Raw genomic sequence first — 16,918 nt, 5'->3', positions numbered from 1 at the left:
CACTGGAGTTGTGGTACACTATTCCACTATAAAGAGATACTTGTACAAATATGGTCTTCATGGAAGAGTCATCAGAAGAAAACCTCTTCTACGTCCTCACCACAAAAATCATCGTTTGAACTTTGCAAATGAACATATAGACAAACCTGATGCTTTTTGGAAACAAGTTCTGTGGACCGATGAGGTTAAAACTGAACTTTTTGGCCGGAATGAGCAAAGGTACGTTTGGAGAAGAAGGGGCAAAGAATTTAATGAAAAGAACCTCTGTCCAACTGTTAAGCATGGGGTTGGATCAATCATGCTTTGGGGTTGTGTTGCAGCCAGTGGCACAGGGAACATCTCACGAGTAGAAGGAAAAATGGATTCAATAAAATTTCAGCAAATTTTGGATGGTAACTTGATGCCATCTGTGAAAAAGCTGAAGTTAAAGAGAGGATGGCTTCTACAAATGGATAATGATCCTAAACACACCTCGAAATCCACGGGGGATTACATCAAGAGGCGTAAACTGAAGGTTTTGCCATGGCCTTCACAATCTCCTGACCTCAACATAATTGATACATCTATGGCTAGACCTTAAAAGAGCAGTGCGTGACAGACAGCCCAGAAATCTCAAAGAACTGGAAGACTTTTGTAAGGAAGAATGGGCAAAGATACCTCAAACAAGAATTGAAAGACTCTTGGCTGGCTACAAAAAGCGTTTACAAGCTGTGATACTTGCCAAAGGGGGCAGTACAAGATATTAACTCTGCAGGGTGCCCAAACTTTTGCAGACGCCATTTTTTTGTTTTCTGTTATTTTGAAAGTGTAAATGATGGAAATAAAATCTAACTTTTGTTGACATATTATAAGAATGTCTAATCTGTAATTTGATGCCTTTTGGAGATTTTTCCATCTTTCCTTGGCTTTTTTATGCACATTAATACAAATGTTTAGCTGGGGTGCCCAAACTTTCGATCCCCACTGTATATATATACACACATATACATACATACATATATACACACACACATATACATACACACACATCTGATAGAAGAAAGTGGACTGTATACTTAAAGTAAAAGAAAGGCTGATCCAGATCAGTAAGCTGATCTGCCTGTAAAATCCCCTGTACACGGAAACTTAACTAACAGCTTGGCAACTAATGAAGTTGATGAATGTAGGTCAGGGCAGGACAAGGGCAGCCCCAGTGAAACCAGAGCTGCAGACACAGGCTTACACAGGATGTGCACAAAGTGTACAGCCCTCAGATCACTGTGCTAATCCCTCTATAGTTAAAAGGGTTGCAAAGCCTGGTGCCTGTTTTTATATGTAACTCTAATAGCCTCTGAACAGCTACATAAAATCATACCTGTAAAAACCTTCCTGACAAGAATATGCATACACTGACCAGTGCTACAAAACAAGGATTTCAGACTCTTATACTTTTTGAAGTACAGTAGAAGATGCAGACTTTCACTGCTCAAGACCAATGGTTATATGCTGCTACCTTCAGGTGATGACACTGGCAAAGTTGTTAGAACAGCCCATATACCCTTCCTGCAGTTCTTGGTTTGTTTAGCAGGCAATCTGAGGAGAAAGTCAGGACAGGGAAAGGGAGTCTGGTGCCCTGTACTGTAATCAAGGAAAATATTTTACAGGTAAGTAAAAGAAAAGAAAAACCTTGTTTTTTTAGCTGTACAATGCAAGGCACAGGCTTCCATTAATAAATACCATGGGATGTCCCCAATCAACACAACTGAAGGCTGGTCAACACAGCAAACAATGCCAATGAAAAATAAGGGAATCAGGTTCCCAAATCAAAGGGCAGCTTGAAGCACCTTTTGGCCGAAAATGTCATTGGCAGAAGCCTGAACATCCACCTGGTAGGGAAGAAAAAAAAGGAACAAATGTGCGAACAGAGGACCAGATGGCAGCCTTGCACATCTGAAAAACAGATGCCTGGTGCTGAAAAGTTCAAGAGATACAACTGCATGATTAGAGTGTGTCTCAACAATGGAAAATACAAATCCTATCCTTCAACGCATATGCAACGCCTTCGTAGCAACCGGTCTAATTAACCAAGAAATGTTGGAATGAGATGCAGGCCAGCCCTTGTGGAAGCTTGAAACTGGGCGAGAGGTTAACTATTACTGCGCATACTACAGTGTGTAGAAATCTTTGGGATGCTTTGAACCTGGACAAAAAAAAAAAAAAGTTTACCACATTAGGCAACAAAAAAAAAAAAAAAAAAAAAAAAGAACTAAGGACTCAAGTCAACCTTGTCTTCCTTAATGAAAATCAAGGACCAAATAAGGATCCCGGGGCAAGATAGAAGCATAAATGGGGGACATGATGTGAGCCACCTCCTGAACAAAGTGTTTTACAAGTGCATGAGCATCCAGAGATCTCTGAAAGACCATACACAAGGCTGAAACTTGGCCCTTCAGGGTATGCAGAGCCAATTTTTTCTCCAGCCTTACAAGTAGGAAGGTAGAACTTCCCAGTGGTTGATTCCTAGCTTAAGCAGCACAGAAAATGTCAGAAAGGCTCCCAGATCTCAGGTTTCAACAGCAAGCTGTTCAAATCCAGCGAGTGACCCTATCATTTTCATTGTTTTAATTCTTTTGGACCAATTTAACAGCATAAGACTGAAGATGAATCTAATTGGATGGGTTGAAGCTTTTTATTTTATTGAATGATTGCTTACTCGTTCTTTTGTCCAGCATTACTTATTTCAAAGGAGGCACTATCAATTCCAAATTTTAAGTACGGTTGAGGGTGTTCAATCTGCTATTGTTTTTAAGAGAAGTGAAAATTGCTCATATAGTACACATTTACTTTCTAAAACAAAAAACCAAGCTATTGTAAAAAAGTGCCAATGTTTAACATGTCAAAAAAAAAAAGCCTCAAAATTATCATAGTTTCTCTTTAAAGCAGTATTAAACCCAAAAGTGAACATAGGGCAGCTACTCAATTCTTAGGTGTTATGGCTGCATTTGTTTTCCTTCCTTTATTTTCTCCTGGTGATCCTGCCTGTAATTCAGTTTTTCAACAGAACAAACTGTCCTGCAGATGTAGCAGTTAGATATTCGAGACAAACCGTTTAAATCCGACAGGGGTGCTTACAATGATCAGCTTTCATTTTTATAAAACCTTTATCCCAAAAGAAACAAAAAAACGGTTGCTGTAACCACTTAAACAATGTTAGCTGGAGTTTGGTTTTGATATGTTAGTGTACCTGTATCCACTAGCGTAGCTAACATTATCCTCCCCCTAGATTGACCATGCTGCTGTCCAAAGGTGTTCCTGTTGCTCCTCCATCCAGAGTGTAGACAACCTAAGATAGGAGGTGTGTACCAGGCCGATTACCAGGCGAAAACAAAAAGGGTAAAAAAAAACAAAACAAAAAAACACGAATGTAGCCACATCTAATGATTGGTAAGCTCCAGCATAGCACATTTATGGTATTGGATTCAATACTACTTTCAAGGTGGTTTTTGGAAAGAACATTGCTAAGCAGAATTGCAGGCCTGAGGCAGAAGGTAGGGACATTCTAGAAGTGCTCACACACTGACCCAGAAAGACTTGGTGCTCCTGAGAGACAATTTGGTACCATCAAAATCAGCAGAATGCCCTCCATCTTGAAAAAGACAAGAAGAATCCACAGTGGAAGGAAAAAAAGTGAATATCAGCTGATCTGATCCCATGGGTTTACTGGTGTCTCCACTGCACAGGCCTTTTGATATGTAAATAGAAATATAAATTTCTGCCACAAGATTCGCACAAATTTATGCACCTTGTTTTTGAAACGGGATGCCAAAAGATCTATGGCTGATATCCCTCAATGAGGAGTGAGCACTGGTGACATGGCTGAAACGTGCCAGAATTAGATTCACTGCTCGAAGGGTTGTACGGCTTTTGGTGTTGTCCTGATGATTGTTGTAAACCATGGGGTTGCTCGTGGTCTTCTTTGACAGATGCACCATAGACTACATGCAATTAAGACTCCTGAGCGGAAGCCTGGAGCATGGGCCAGTCCAGAGATTAAAGTGTTACTAAACCCACAATAGTAAAATCAGTCTGTATATGCAGTAAAGCATGCTTGTTATACTCAATGTGGAACCTATGGGGTTAATCCTCTGCATTGTGTAAAAACAGTTTGATCCCGACTTCTCTGATCCTCCCCTTCTTCCAATGCCCCCCTCTTATCTCCTGATAAAGACATATCCTGTGGAGTCACTCTGCACAGGTCAGGGGTCCTGCATCTTCCTAGTGCAGAATGAAAACTCCTACAAGCTTTAACATGTGCTCAGCTGGACACTGATAGAAGTCAAAAGACCGCTCCAACTGCTGATGAGAAAAGGTATTTATATTTACTAAAATAAGTGCACTTCCATGTTCTGTGTACTGTGGGAGACCAGATATAGTGGATGCAGGGTCTTGGGTTATGTAACACTTTAAGGAAGTTTCTGTCATGCAGCAATCAGTACATTGGGCTGCAGAGGCCTGGAGTGAAACTGAGCAAGCATCACCACCTCAAAGAAGGCCATCATGAGGCCCAATAACCTATCGCAAAATCCCACCGAAGGAGGCTTCTTGGATCGCAAGGTACAGATAGAAGCAGGAAGGGTCAGAATTCATTTCCAGGAAAGAAATACCCAGCATTAAAGTGGTTTGTTGGTTCTAACGCAGAGTGCTGGGGGTTGAGAATCCACCCAAAGCTCTAAAGTGTCTGTATTATCCATTGCACATTGCCTGCCAGGATCTGGGCAGAGTGCTCCCTCAAGAGGTGGTCATAGAGATAACCAATAATGTGTATTTCTGATAGCACAGTCATGTGAGGATTGGGGAAAACACCTTGGTGTAGGCCTTGCAGAGGCAAAAGGTAAGAGCCAGAGCTGCTGTCCATCACAAACCAAAAAAAACACTGATCAGGGGGAAAAATAGAAGTATGCAAATATGCATCTTTGATATCTATTGATGGTAGAAATTCTCTGTTACAGCGAAGCAGTAACAGACTAAACCAATTCCATCTGAAACTTTTGGGCTCGCAAGGTGGTGTTGAGAACCTTCAGGTCTATGATGAGGCAGACAGCCCTGTTGAGCTGCAGGTACTTAAAGTGATTTAAATAAAAACCCTGAAGTTATTCCTCCGAGAAAACTGGGAAAATCACTTCTGAGTAAACTCACTGCAAAACAATCTGAAGGGCCCACAGTCTCATCAAAGAGGTGGGAAGGACATAAGCAGGGAGGCAGTAGGGAACTAAATTCCAGTCTGTTTCCCTGGGACACAACAACCTGAACCAAAAAATCCAAAACACCTCTAGCTCCAGGTGGCCAAAGGCTACTGGGAGTAACTAATTTTTGGAAAGCTGAGGGATGAGTCCGAATCAATCCGCAGTTGTGCACTATGCACTTGGCCCACACTGCCAGAGTCTGGCAAACGGCCATCGACACCAACAGCTGAATGACCAACCCTGAGAGAGCAAACAAAGCTTTGAGGAGGGCCTCAAACCTTTTGTCCACTGGGTCTTTGAAGACTGACATCCTCAACTGGAACAGTCATGGATTTGTCGGAGCAAGAAATTGCTGCATCCACGATAGGATCTTTGCACCTTTTGTAGCAAACCCCCTCCCCAATGTGTACTGCTATGCAATGCAAACTATTTGGTTGCGGTCAGTCTATGTTTTCAAGGTTGGTGGTACTTATGCCTTTGTACTAACTCATAGTTTTTAATCAGAAAGAGGAATTTCCCCATCATGTCTGCAACAAAGGCAGGCGAGTCCTCTGTAGGACGAATTGATGGTTCTCGAGAAGATCCCAAGAAGGGAATTTCTCTGGTTGAGGGACAAAAACTGACCCATGTATGGCCAGCTTAACAAACCTTCAGCATGAAGCATTGTGCAGGAATCTTTAAGAGTCTGGGTACAGTGAAGGGGAATGCTAGACAGGCTAGGCTGGACAGTGATAATAGCTTGCATGCAGCATTTTGGATAGTTGTATTATATTCCAAAATATGCAACAGGAGGGAGGATTTGAAAAGCATCAGCACATTTATCCCTTTTCTTAATGTTAATAGTAAAAGAAAAAAAAAATGACTAAAAAAGTTAAGCAACGTTTAATGAAAGAAAAAACCAAGACACATACTTAAAAGTAGTTCTAAAGGCTCAAGGATTTTTTTTACCTTCATGCATTCTATGCAGGATGTAAAAAAAGCTTCTGTGTACAGCAGCACCTCCAATACTTACCTGAGCCCCATCGTGATCCAGCAATATGCACGAGAGCCTTGGTTCTCTGGGGACTCTCCCTCAATGGCTGAGCCATTGTCTCCTACTGTCAATCACAGCCAGTGAGCCAATGAAGAGAGAGAAGGGTGCGGGGCATGGCCAAGCCGCAGTTCTGTGTATGAACAGACACTCGGGAGCGAGCCTGCTTGGGTGACCCCATAGCAAGCTACTTGTTGTGAAGGCAGTCAGCAGGAGGGAGGGGCCAGGAGTACAGGTGGGGGACCCAAAATGAGGAGGATTGGGGCTGCTCTGTGCAAAACCACCGCACAGAGCAGGGAAGTATAAAAAAAATTTTGTATTAATTAAACCACTCGCAAAGTACTGCGGACGGGCGGCAGCTACAGGTACGTCGCTGGTCTTTTGTCAACACAGGGGGCACTTTGCACTCGGGCAGGCGTGCAACCCTACCCTCCCACGTCTACTGTGTCCACCAGACACAGCAGAAAGAGAATCCCAATAATCGTGACCCGGTGACCACGTGATTGGTATGCCATCATATGATCATAATGGCAACAAAGCATTTATGAATCAATCGGATTCATAAAAGCTTTGCTTCTGTTCCTGGAGAGCTGTGATTGGTCCAAAGCGCTCACATGACACATGGAGCCAATCACAGCACCCTGTACCATGTGACAAGCTGGAGCCAATCACAGATCACCATTATATTGAACTCTCAACTTAACACATTCAAAGCAAGCAAACAAGCTTTGCATTGCAGGACAATGATTTTCATTACTCATGCAATGTACAGTTAAAAAAAAAATTATCAAATTTATCAAATTTTTTTAAATTTTTTGTATTTTTTTAGATTATGGGTTTTTAACCAAATTTAAAGTCCACTATTAATTAATTCACATAAGTGCATTTAAGATATAAAATTCCAAAAAACCTTAAAAAGGGGTTGTCCAAGTTATGTAAAAAAAAATATAGCACTGTAAATCTGATGGTCAGCAATATATTAATAAGCTAAGCAAGTTTTAGGGAAAAATTGTATTTCCTCATTTCCCTAGTTCTCTTCTGGCCCTTTGTTATTTGCAGGTAAACAATCTCTGCTCCTCCCCCCCTGCAAAGGGGGTGAATACAAGTGCTGCACTGAGTGACATGTCTGACTACTGGGATACTCAGCAGCATGCTTTATGTGTAAGCTTCAACCCTGAGTCTGTGCGTCTAATGGTAGAAGGGGTTAATCTTTCCTGAAGAATCCAGTGGGAGGGAGACACAGGGCAGATAGCAGCAGCTCCGGTCAGTGCAGGGGGCGTAGCCAGCACTCGTGTAGACACGGAGCTGCTCTCTCCTGCAGTCCACACTTGTGCACGAATCATCATCAGGTTCTTGGTTCTAGGCTGTTCACACTTTTTCATCGCAGTTCATGTTAGCTCGTCATTCTTCAACCGTTATGTTATAGCTCTGCGAAAGTGTATTAATTCGCCAGACAGTTTCTGTTTCATCTGTGGTGAATATAACGTGTTGAAGCAACAGCAGAATATTACACACTTTGTGAAAAAGTATACTTTGCATACTTTGGACTAAAAATTGGAGATCAAGATAAAGTTTGGGCGCCTCAAAGTGTGCAAACGGTGTGTTGAGGACCTCCGAAACTGGTTCAGGGGTAAGAAAAAATCATTCCGTTATGGAATTCCTATGGTATGGCGAAAGCAAAAGAACCATAGTGATGACTGTTACTTTTGTTCATGCAATGTGAAAGGGTTTAATTCCAAAAGGAAGCATTCCATTTCATACTCCAATCTTCACACAGCAATTCGTCCCATCCCCCTTGGCAAAGATATACCAGTACCCAAGCCCCCTGCTACCTTGGAAGAGATACCTAGCTCCGATGAAGACATACCTGAACCAGATGACGAATCAAGTTCTGACTTTGAAGATGATACAAGACCAAAATTGTTTTCTCAGGAGGAGATGAATGATTTGGTAAGAGACTTGAATCTTCCCAAAGATGCCGCTGAGCTACTCGGATCAAGGCCGAAAAGCAGGAATTTATTGTTGCCAGGAGTGTCACCTTCATGGTTCAGACATCATGAAAAGGAGTTTGTTCCTTACTTCGCCCAGGATGACAAGTTGGTTTATTGCATCGATGTCAAAGGTCTGATGGGTCAATTTAAAATCCAATATGATTCAGAGCAATGGCATCTTTTTATAGATTCTTCAAAAAGAAGTCTCAAAGCAGTTTTACTCCACAACGGTGGTTTTTACGCTTCCATACCTGTAGGTCATTCTGTACACTTGAAGGAAACCTACGAGAACTTGGAATTGGTTCTTCGTAAACTTAAATATGAAGACCATGGTTGGCAAGTGTGTGGGGACTTGAAGGTCTTGTGCATGCTGCTCGGGCAACAAGCTGGGTATACCAAATACCCTTGTTTTCTGTGTCTATGGGACAGTCGAGACCGACAAAATCACTGGACCAAGAAGAGTTGGCAGCCGAGGGTGCTAACAGTCGGTGAAAAAAATGTCCTCCGAGAAACTTTGGTACCTTCCCATAAAGTTCTTCTACCACCTCTCCACATAAAATTGGGATTGATGAAGCAATTCGTAAAATCACTTCCAAGAGATGGAGAATGCTTCCAATACTTGGTCACCAAGTTTCCAGGCCTGTCGGAGGCAAAATTGAAGGAAGATGTGTTCGTCAGACCAGACATTAGAAGGCTTATAGTTGACGAAGAGTTTGTCAATACCATGACGGATCCTCAAAAAGAAGGGTGGATTGCATTTAAAGAAGTCGTACAGAAGATTTTAGGCAATAACAAAGATCCACACTACAAAAAAATAGTTGTACAAATGCTGAAAGCATTTCAAGCTTTAGTGCATTTCCTCCAGTCCCACCTTGATTACTTTCCTGAAAATTTGCGAGCTGTGAGTGAGGAACAAGGTGAACAATTCCACCAAGACATTAAAGAGATGGAAAGGAGATACCAGGGAAAAAAGAGCATTACAATGATGGCAGACTACTGTTGGATGCTTCAGAGACATTCCAGATGCTACTCACAAGCGTAAATGCACCAAGAGGAGCCTCACAGGGAAGAGGAATCGAGTTTAGTGTGTGTAGGTGAGCTCATTTCAGTTCAAAAAAGAATTGTCTTGAAAAAATTTTAATAAAACTTAAATTTTATAAGTCTATTTCCATTTATTTTGAGCTATTGCCTTATTTAACATAGTTACCTAAATTGTCAGGAAACGTGATGTCCTATGACAAAATGGAGGTCATTTTTGGATTCAGCGCACCAAAAAACAAAGATTATATGGAATAACCAAAACAGCTCTTGAAAAATTTTTTTTTGCAGACCTGTGTTAGTACATTTAATGCTTCTATTGCCCCTATTAACCCTTTAATCACCCCATCACTCAGCCAGTGCCATTAGTACAGTGCCAGTATATAGAATTTTTCACTGATCACTATTACTGCCACTAGCGACATCACGTAGCGTCAGGGTCAGTTAGCGCCCCTGCCAGCCAGGGTCAGCTAGCGATAGATTGCCTACACTCTATAGGTTGGTGATCACCTCTATTACTAGTATAGTGTTTGTACAGATATATATATTGATCATGAACAGAACTATACTAGTGCCTCCTTTCTATAGTGTCCCCAAAAACGCAATGTTGACAGGATCGGCCCCATTCGCTGGCAGCACTAGCGTTTAGCCCCTACGCTGTTTTTCACGGAAGATTTGTACGAATTGATTGTGGGCAAAATAAATTTATACGCACAACAATAAATTGCTGCTCACCCAAATTCAGCTCTTGCCAGACAATTCACATGGAAACCTATCACAGTTTCTGAACTTCAAACTTTTTTGGGCCTCACCCTCAACATGGGCATTACAAAACACATGGAATTGGAGTCACATTGTTCCACAGACCCGATTTATCATATGCCCATGTTCTCTGCTGTTACATATATGCCCAACATGGACCAGCAACATACTGGTACTTCACTGCCCTTTGAGTGGTTATACCGGGATGATGCCTGCAGCTACAGGCATTATTCTTGTATCGTTTTTTCAGCTAGCGGTCAGCTTTCATGTAAAAACAATCCTAGCTGCTAATTAGCCGCTGGATCGCTTTTACAAGCAGCGGGAAGGGACTCCCCCACACCTCTCACCGCCTTCCCAAGATTGGGCTCTCCCGTCCCACCGGGGAACTCAAAAATGAAACCGGCAGTTCCACTGGCTGACAATAGAGCTGACCGGAGACCAGAATGTCTCCAACATCTCTATGGTCTATGAGACCAGAAGCTAAAAGCATTTCATCATTTCCGTTTTGCCAGATATAAACAGCACCATTTTAAAATTAGGAAAGCATCTTATCACACCGATCTTAGTGATGCTTTAAGGGCAGAGAAGAATTCTAGAGTCTAATAGACCCCAGATTTCTCAGAAAAGAATACTTGTCACTGCCTATTGCTATCACAGGTGATATTTTCATTCCCTGTGATCATAAAAGTGATATATATATATATATATATATATATATATATATATAAATAAAAGTGCAGTGTAAAAAAAAAATAAAACAAAATAAATAAAAAAAAATTCATCCTCATGCTCGCGCAAAAAAGGAACACAGAAGCGGTTGTCCTCCCATGGCAGTATGTAAACAGAGATTGCACCATGCATGTGAGGTATCACCGCAAACATCAGATTAAGAGCAGTAATTCTAGCCCTAGACCTCCTGCAAAAATCTAAAGTGATGACCTGTAAAGGCTTTTAAAGCGCCGCCTATGTATATTACAAATCTACGTAATTTGCCATGTTGCATGAGCGTGCGCAATTTTAAAGCATGTTATGTTTGGGATCCATACACTCTGCGTAACATCTTTAATATGTTATCAAACAACTGGGCAATACATTGTGTGCATTAAAATTCAAAAAAGTGCATTTTTTCCAAATTTGTGTTTGAAAAGTCACTGCGCAAATACTGTGTGACAAAAAAAATCTAAACACCCACAGTTTTATTCTCTAGGGCTTCTGCTTTAAAAAAATGTATGTTTGGGGATTGAAGTAATTTTTTTTAGCAAACAAACTTTTTTCAAGTAAAACAAAAGCCTTGGTCTTCAATTGTTAGAAGAGTGGGTGGTGTCCCTGAAATGCCAGGATAGTAAGAAGCACCTCCCCCCCTCCAAATGACCCCTTTTTGGAAAGACGACACTCCAAGGTATTTGCCAAGAGGCATGGTGAGTATTTTGCAGATCTCATTTGTTACATCTTTTTGGAAAACAAAAACGTATTTCTTTTATTCTTTTTCAAAACCTTGTGACAAAAATGATATCTGCAATCACCATGCCTCTTATCAAATCCCTTGGGCGTCTTTCAAAAAAAAGGTCATATGGGGGGGGTGTTGTACTATTGGATTTTGGGTGGCGCGTATGTGGCTAGGCTGCCAAACAGTCTCTCACATGTGGTATCCCCATACTTGGGAGAGGTAGCAGAATGTGTTTTGGGGTGTTATTCCACATATACCCATGGCATGCGTGAGCAATATATCATTTAACTGACAACTGTGTAAAAAAAATAAAATAATTTTACAAAAATCTGTGGCAAAAAATAAAATGTTCCACGGACTCAACATGCCTCAGCAAATTTTTTGCGGAGTCTACTTTCCAAAAAAGGGTCATTTGGGTTTTTTTGTACTGCCCTGGCATTTTAGCACCTCAAGAAATGTGATAGGCTGTCAAAGTAAATGCGTAAATTTCAAAATATATACTATAGTTTGTAGATGCTATAACTTTCACACAAACCCGTTTACATGTGTTGGGATTTTTTTTTTTTTTCTGCTCATCATACCTGGTCAGTTTAATAGTTTTCCTGAAGTCATTACTGATTGCAGCTTTGTATCCACCTTTCCTCAATAAGGAATCAATAGTTTGTATGTGGTCCCAACCTGCAACACAAAAAATAAAAGCATGTGTTTGAGGGATATGTAGGTCTGAGCATGCTTGATCTTATTTAAAAGTGTATGTTAAGCCAAAACCTTCAACTAGTTTTGGACAAATTGTGGAAATTTTATAACAAGTCAGGTTTTACTGCTATTTGGGGTATTTACTAGAGAGATTTACTCTCCCTTCCTGTCACTAAAAGTGAGGGAACGTCTGCAACAGGCACACTGGCAAATCTGACAGATGTTTTAGCCTTCTACTACTCTAATAAAGAGTGTGTTGCTGTTGGAGAGTGATCCTCAAGCAAAGGTAAATCTAACAGCCCTGGACAGGAGGAAAAACCATGACAGGGGTTCTACACCTTTCCCAATCAATCCATAATGAAGATAAACATTTTGACTGGACATACACTTTAATGAATGCAATTACATTTATCAGCAAACCACCTCAGCACGTTTGTCAATTACTAATTGGCATAGAGAACATTAAAGTCACAGAGGATACTTTTACACTATTCTCGCTGTGCTCTTTAACAATGATCCCTGCATGTTTTAATCTTACATATACATACATTTACCAAATTTATAGCATACAGTTGAGCAAATTGAGCATATTCTGCAAGAGAATGCAATACACCCATCTGTAGTTCTTTCACTTTATATACCTGGTGAATAGATGGTCTTATTCAGAGCTAAATCTGCTTTTCTAAGTACTTCACCAAGCCATTCACCAAAAGAGAAGTATAGAGGCCCAGGCTTTTAACTTCCTTCCAACACACACACCATTCATAAAGTATTCAGACCCCTTCACTTTAAATTTTGTGATGCTGCAGCCTGATACTCAGTAGCCAATAGTGACAAAGTGAAAACAATTTTAGAAATGTTTGCAAATGTATGTAAAAGGCAAAACTGAAATATCATATTTGCATAAGTATTCATCACTTGCCCTCCAGATGATTTACCCCCCTTCCTGACCAGGCTATTTTATGCGTTATGGCGCTGCGTTATTTTAGCTGACAAATGCGCGGTCATGCAAAGCTGCACCCAAATTAAAATTTAGGTCTTTCTTTTCCCCACGAATTGATCTCTCTTTTGGTGGTATTTGATCGCCTGTGTGTTTTTATTTTATCCTCTATTTAAAAAAAAAAAAACCAACAATTTTGAGAAAACAAAACAAAACATTTTTGACCTTTTGCTTTTAAACATGTCCAGTAAAAAAATTTTAAAAAATCAAATTTTGGCAAATTTAGGCCAAAATGTATTCTGCTACATGTCTGTGGAAAAAAAAACCCAGTATGTGTAATTTAATTGGTTTACATGAAAGTTATAGCGTTTACAAATGGCGGTATATATACTGGAATTTTTTTTATTTTAAACTACTAATGGCGGCGATCAGCGACTTATAGCGGGACTGTGGCGGGCATTCTGACACCGGGGGGGCTGATTGGTGTCACTAACATCCCCAGTGACACCAATAGTGATCAATGGTAAAAAAAAAAAAAAAAAAAAAAAGCACTAACCATACTAATAGCACTGGGCAGGAAGGGTTTAACATGTTGGGCGATCAAAGGGTTAACTGTGTGCAGGAAGTGTTTTACTGGGGGGCGGTGTCTGTGTGCTTCATTGTAAGCACACTGCTCTGGTTGGTCAGCCATGCAGAGCAGTGTGCCCGAGCCGACAGAGGACGACTGTTAGTAAACAAAGCAGTCCTCCTTCCCGTCGGAAGTTTCACCTTTCAACATGACAACGATTCTAAAGAGTCGGAGTACTTAAGTACATGTGACATTTCAGTGTTTTTATTTAGTTCACAGACATTTTCAAAATTCTGTTTTAACTTTGTCATTATGGAGTACTGAGTGTAGAGTAATGAGACAAAAAAAATGAATTCAAATAACTTTAGTGTCAGACTGCAACATAAATTTAAAAAAAGTGAAGGGGATGCGAATACCACACACACTACACACACTACACACACACACGTGAAACTCGAAAAATTAGAATATCATGCAAAAGTTCATTTATTTCAGTAATACAACCTAAAAGGTGAAACTAATATAAGAGAGACTCATTACATGCAAAGCAAGATAGTTCAAGCCGTGATTTGTCAGAATTGTGATTATTATGGCTTACAGCTCATGAAAACCCCAAATCCGCAATCTCAGAAAATTAGAATATTGTGAAAAGGTGCAATATTCTAGGCTCAAAGTGTCCCACTCTAATCAGCTAATTAAGCCATAACACCTGCAAAGGGTTCCTGAGCCTTTAAATGGTCTCTCAGTCTGGTTCAGTAGGAATCACAATCATGCTGACCTGACAGTTGTGCAGAAAACCATCGACACCCTCCATAAGGAGGGAAAGCCTCAAAAGGTAATTGCAAAAGAAGTTGGATGTTCCCAAAGTGCTGTATCAAAGCATGTTAATAGAAAGTTATGTGGTAGGAAAAAGTGTGGAAGAAAAAGGTGCACAAGATGCAGGGATGACCGCAGCCTGGAGAGGATTGTCAGGAAAAGGCCATTCAAAAGTGTTGGGGACTTTCACAAGGAGTAGGCTGAGGCTGGAGTCAGAGCATCAAGAGCCACCACACACAGACAGATCCTGGACATGGGCTTCAAATGTTATATTCCCCTGGTCAATCCGCTCCTGAACGTCAGAAGCATCTTACCTGAGCTGAAGAAAACCAGGCCTGGTCTGTTGCTCAGTGGTCCAAAGTCCTCTTTTCTGATGAGAGCAACGTTTGCATCTCATTTGGAAACCAAGGACCCAGAGTATGGAGGAAGAATGGAGAGGCACACACTGCAAAATGCTTGAAGTCCAGTGTGAAGTTTCCAGCGTGTTGATTTGGGGAGCCATGCTTCATTAAGTCCAGGTTCAACGCAGCCATCTACCAGGAGATTTTGGAGCACTTCATGCTTCCTTCCGCAGACTAGCTTTATGGGGATGCTGACTTCATTTTCCAGCAGGACTTGGCACCTGCCCACACTGCCAAAAGCACCAAAACCTGGTTCAATGACCGTGGGATTACTGTGCTTGACTGGCCAGCAAACTCGCCTGACCTGGACCCCATATAGAATCTATGGGGCATTGCCAAGAGAAAGATGAGAGACATGAGACTGAACAATGCAGAAGAACTGAAGGCCGCTATTGAAGCATCCTGGTCTTCCATAACACTTCAGCAGTGCCACAGGCTGAAAGCTTCCATGCCACGCAGCATTGAGGCAGTAATTGCTGCAAAAGGGGCCCAAACCAAGTACTGAGTACATATGCATGCTTATACTTTTCAGAGGTCCGATATCGTTCTATGTACAATGCTTGTTTTATTGATTGCATGTAATATTCAAATTTTCTGAGATTGTGGATTTGGGGTTTTTATGAGCTGTAAACCATAATCTTCACAATTATGACAAATCACGGCTTGAACTATCTTGCTTTGCATGTAATGAGTCTATATCATATATTAGTTTCACCTTTTAAGTTGCATTATTGAAATAAATGAACTTTTGCACAATATTCAAATTTTTCGAGTTGTGTGTGTGTAGGCAAAAGTATTGGGACACCCCTCCAAATCATTGGATTTAGGTGTTTCAATCACCTCCATGGCCACAGGTGTATAAAATCAAGCACCAAGACATGCAGACTGCTTTTATAGACATTTGTGAAAGAATGGGTCGCTCTCAGGAACTCAGTAAATTCAACTGTGGTTGCTACCTGTGCAATAAGTCCATCTGTGAAATTTCCTTGCTACTAAATATTCCACGGTCAACTGTTAGTGGTATTATAACAAAGTGGAAGCAACTGGGAACAGCAACTCAGCCACAAAGTGGTAGGCCACGAAAATGACAGAGCGGGGTCAGCGCATGCTGAAGCGCACAGTGCACAGAGGTCGCCAACTGTCTGCAGACTCAATAGCTAAAGACCTCCAAACTTCTTGTGGCCTTCAGATTAACTTCATGGAATGGGTTTCCATGGCCAAGCAGCTGCATCCGTGCCTTACAATACCAAGTGCAATACAAAGCGTCAGATGCAGTGGTGTAAAACACGCTGCCATTGGACTCTAGAGCAGTGGGAGACATGTTATCTGGAGTGATGAATCAACCACGAATCTGGCAACCTTATGGACGTGTCAAGGTTTGGCGGCTGCCAGAAGAACAATACTTGCCTGACTGCATTGTGCCAAGTGTAAAGTTTGGTAGATGGGGGATTATGGTGTGGGGTTGTTTTTCAGGGGTTGGGCTTGGCCCCTTAGTTCCAGTGGAGGGAACTCTTAAGGTGTCAGCATACCAAAAGGCAATTTGGACAATTTCATGCTCCCAGAATTGTGGGAACAGTTTGGGGATGGCCCCTTCCAATTCCAACATGACTGCGCACCAGCACACAAAGCAAGGTCCATAAATATATGGATTAGCAAGTTTGCGGTGGAGGAACTTGACTGGCCTGCAAAAGTCCTGACCTCAACCCGGTAGAACACCTTTGGGATGAATTAGAGAGAAGACTGCGAACCAGGCCTTCTTGTCCAACATCGGTGCCTGACTTCACAAATGCGCATCTGGAAGAATGGTCAAACATTCCCATATACATGTGAAAATTGGGATGCCAGTAAAGGCAAGCGGCCCAATACGGTATGTGTGTGTTTATGTTTTTATATATATATATATATATATACACACATATATATATATATACACACATATATATATATATACACACATATATATATATATACACACATATATATATATACACACACATATATATATAT

At 41.1% G+C, this 16,918-nt stretch overlaps 1 protein-coding gene across 1 annotated transcript in view; it reads right to left on the bottom strand.

Annotated features, from left to right (window-relative positions):
- AMMECR1 (AMMECR nuclear protein 1) overlaps positions 1-16,918 on the bottom strand; it is a 218,086-nt gene that overhangs the window by 9,841 nt on the left and 191,327 nt on the right. The window contains exon 6 of the mRNA XM_089678269.1: positions 12,072-12,168. Within this exon, the coding sequence (XP_089534395.1) occupies positions 12,072-12,168 (97 nt within the window). The remainder of the gene's footprint in view (positions 1-12,071; positions 12,169-16,918) is intronic.

Source organism: Staurois parvus, unplaced genomic scaffold (genome assembly GCF_062004578.1).
Source record: "Staurois parvus isolate SC_StPar_1 unplaced genomic scaffold, SC_StPar_1.0 ptg000202l, whole genome shotgun sequence".
NCBI lineage: Eukaryota > Metazoa > Chordata > Amphibia > Anura > Ranidae > Staurois > Staurois parvus.
This window is presented reverse-complemented; position numbering and strand designations above follow the sequence as displayed.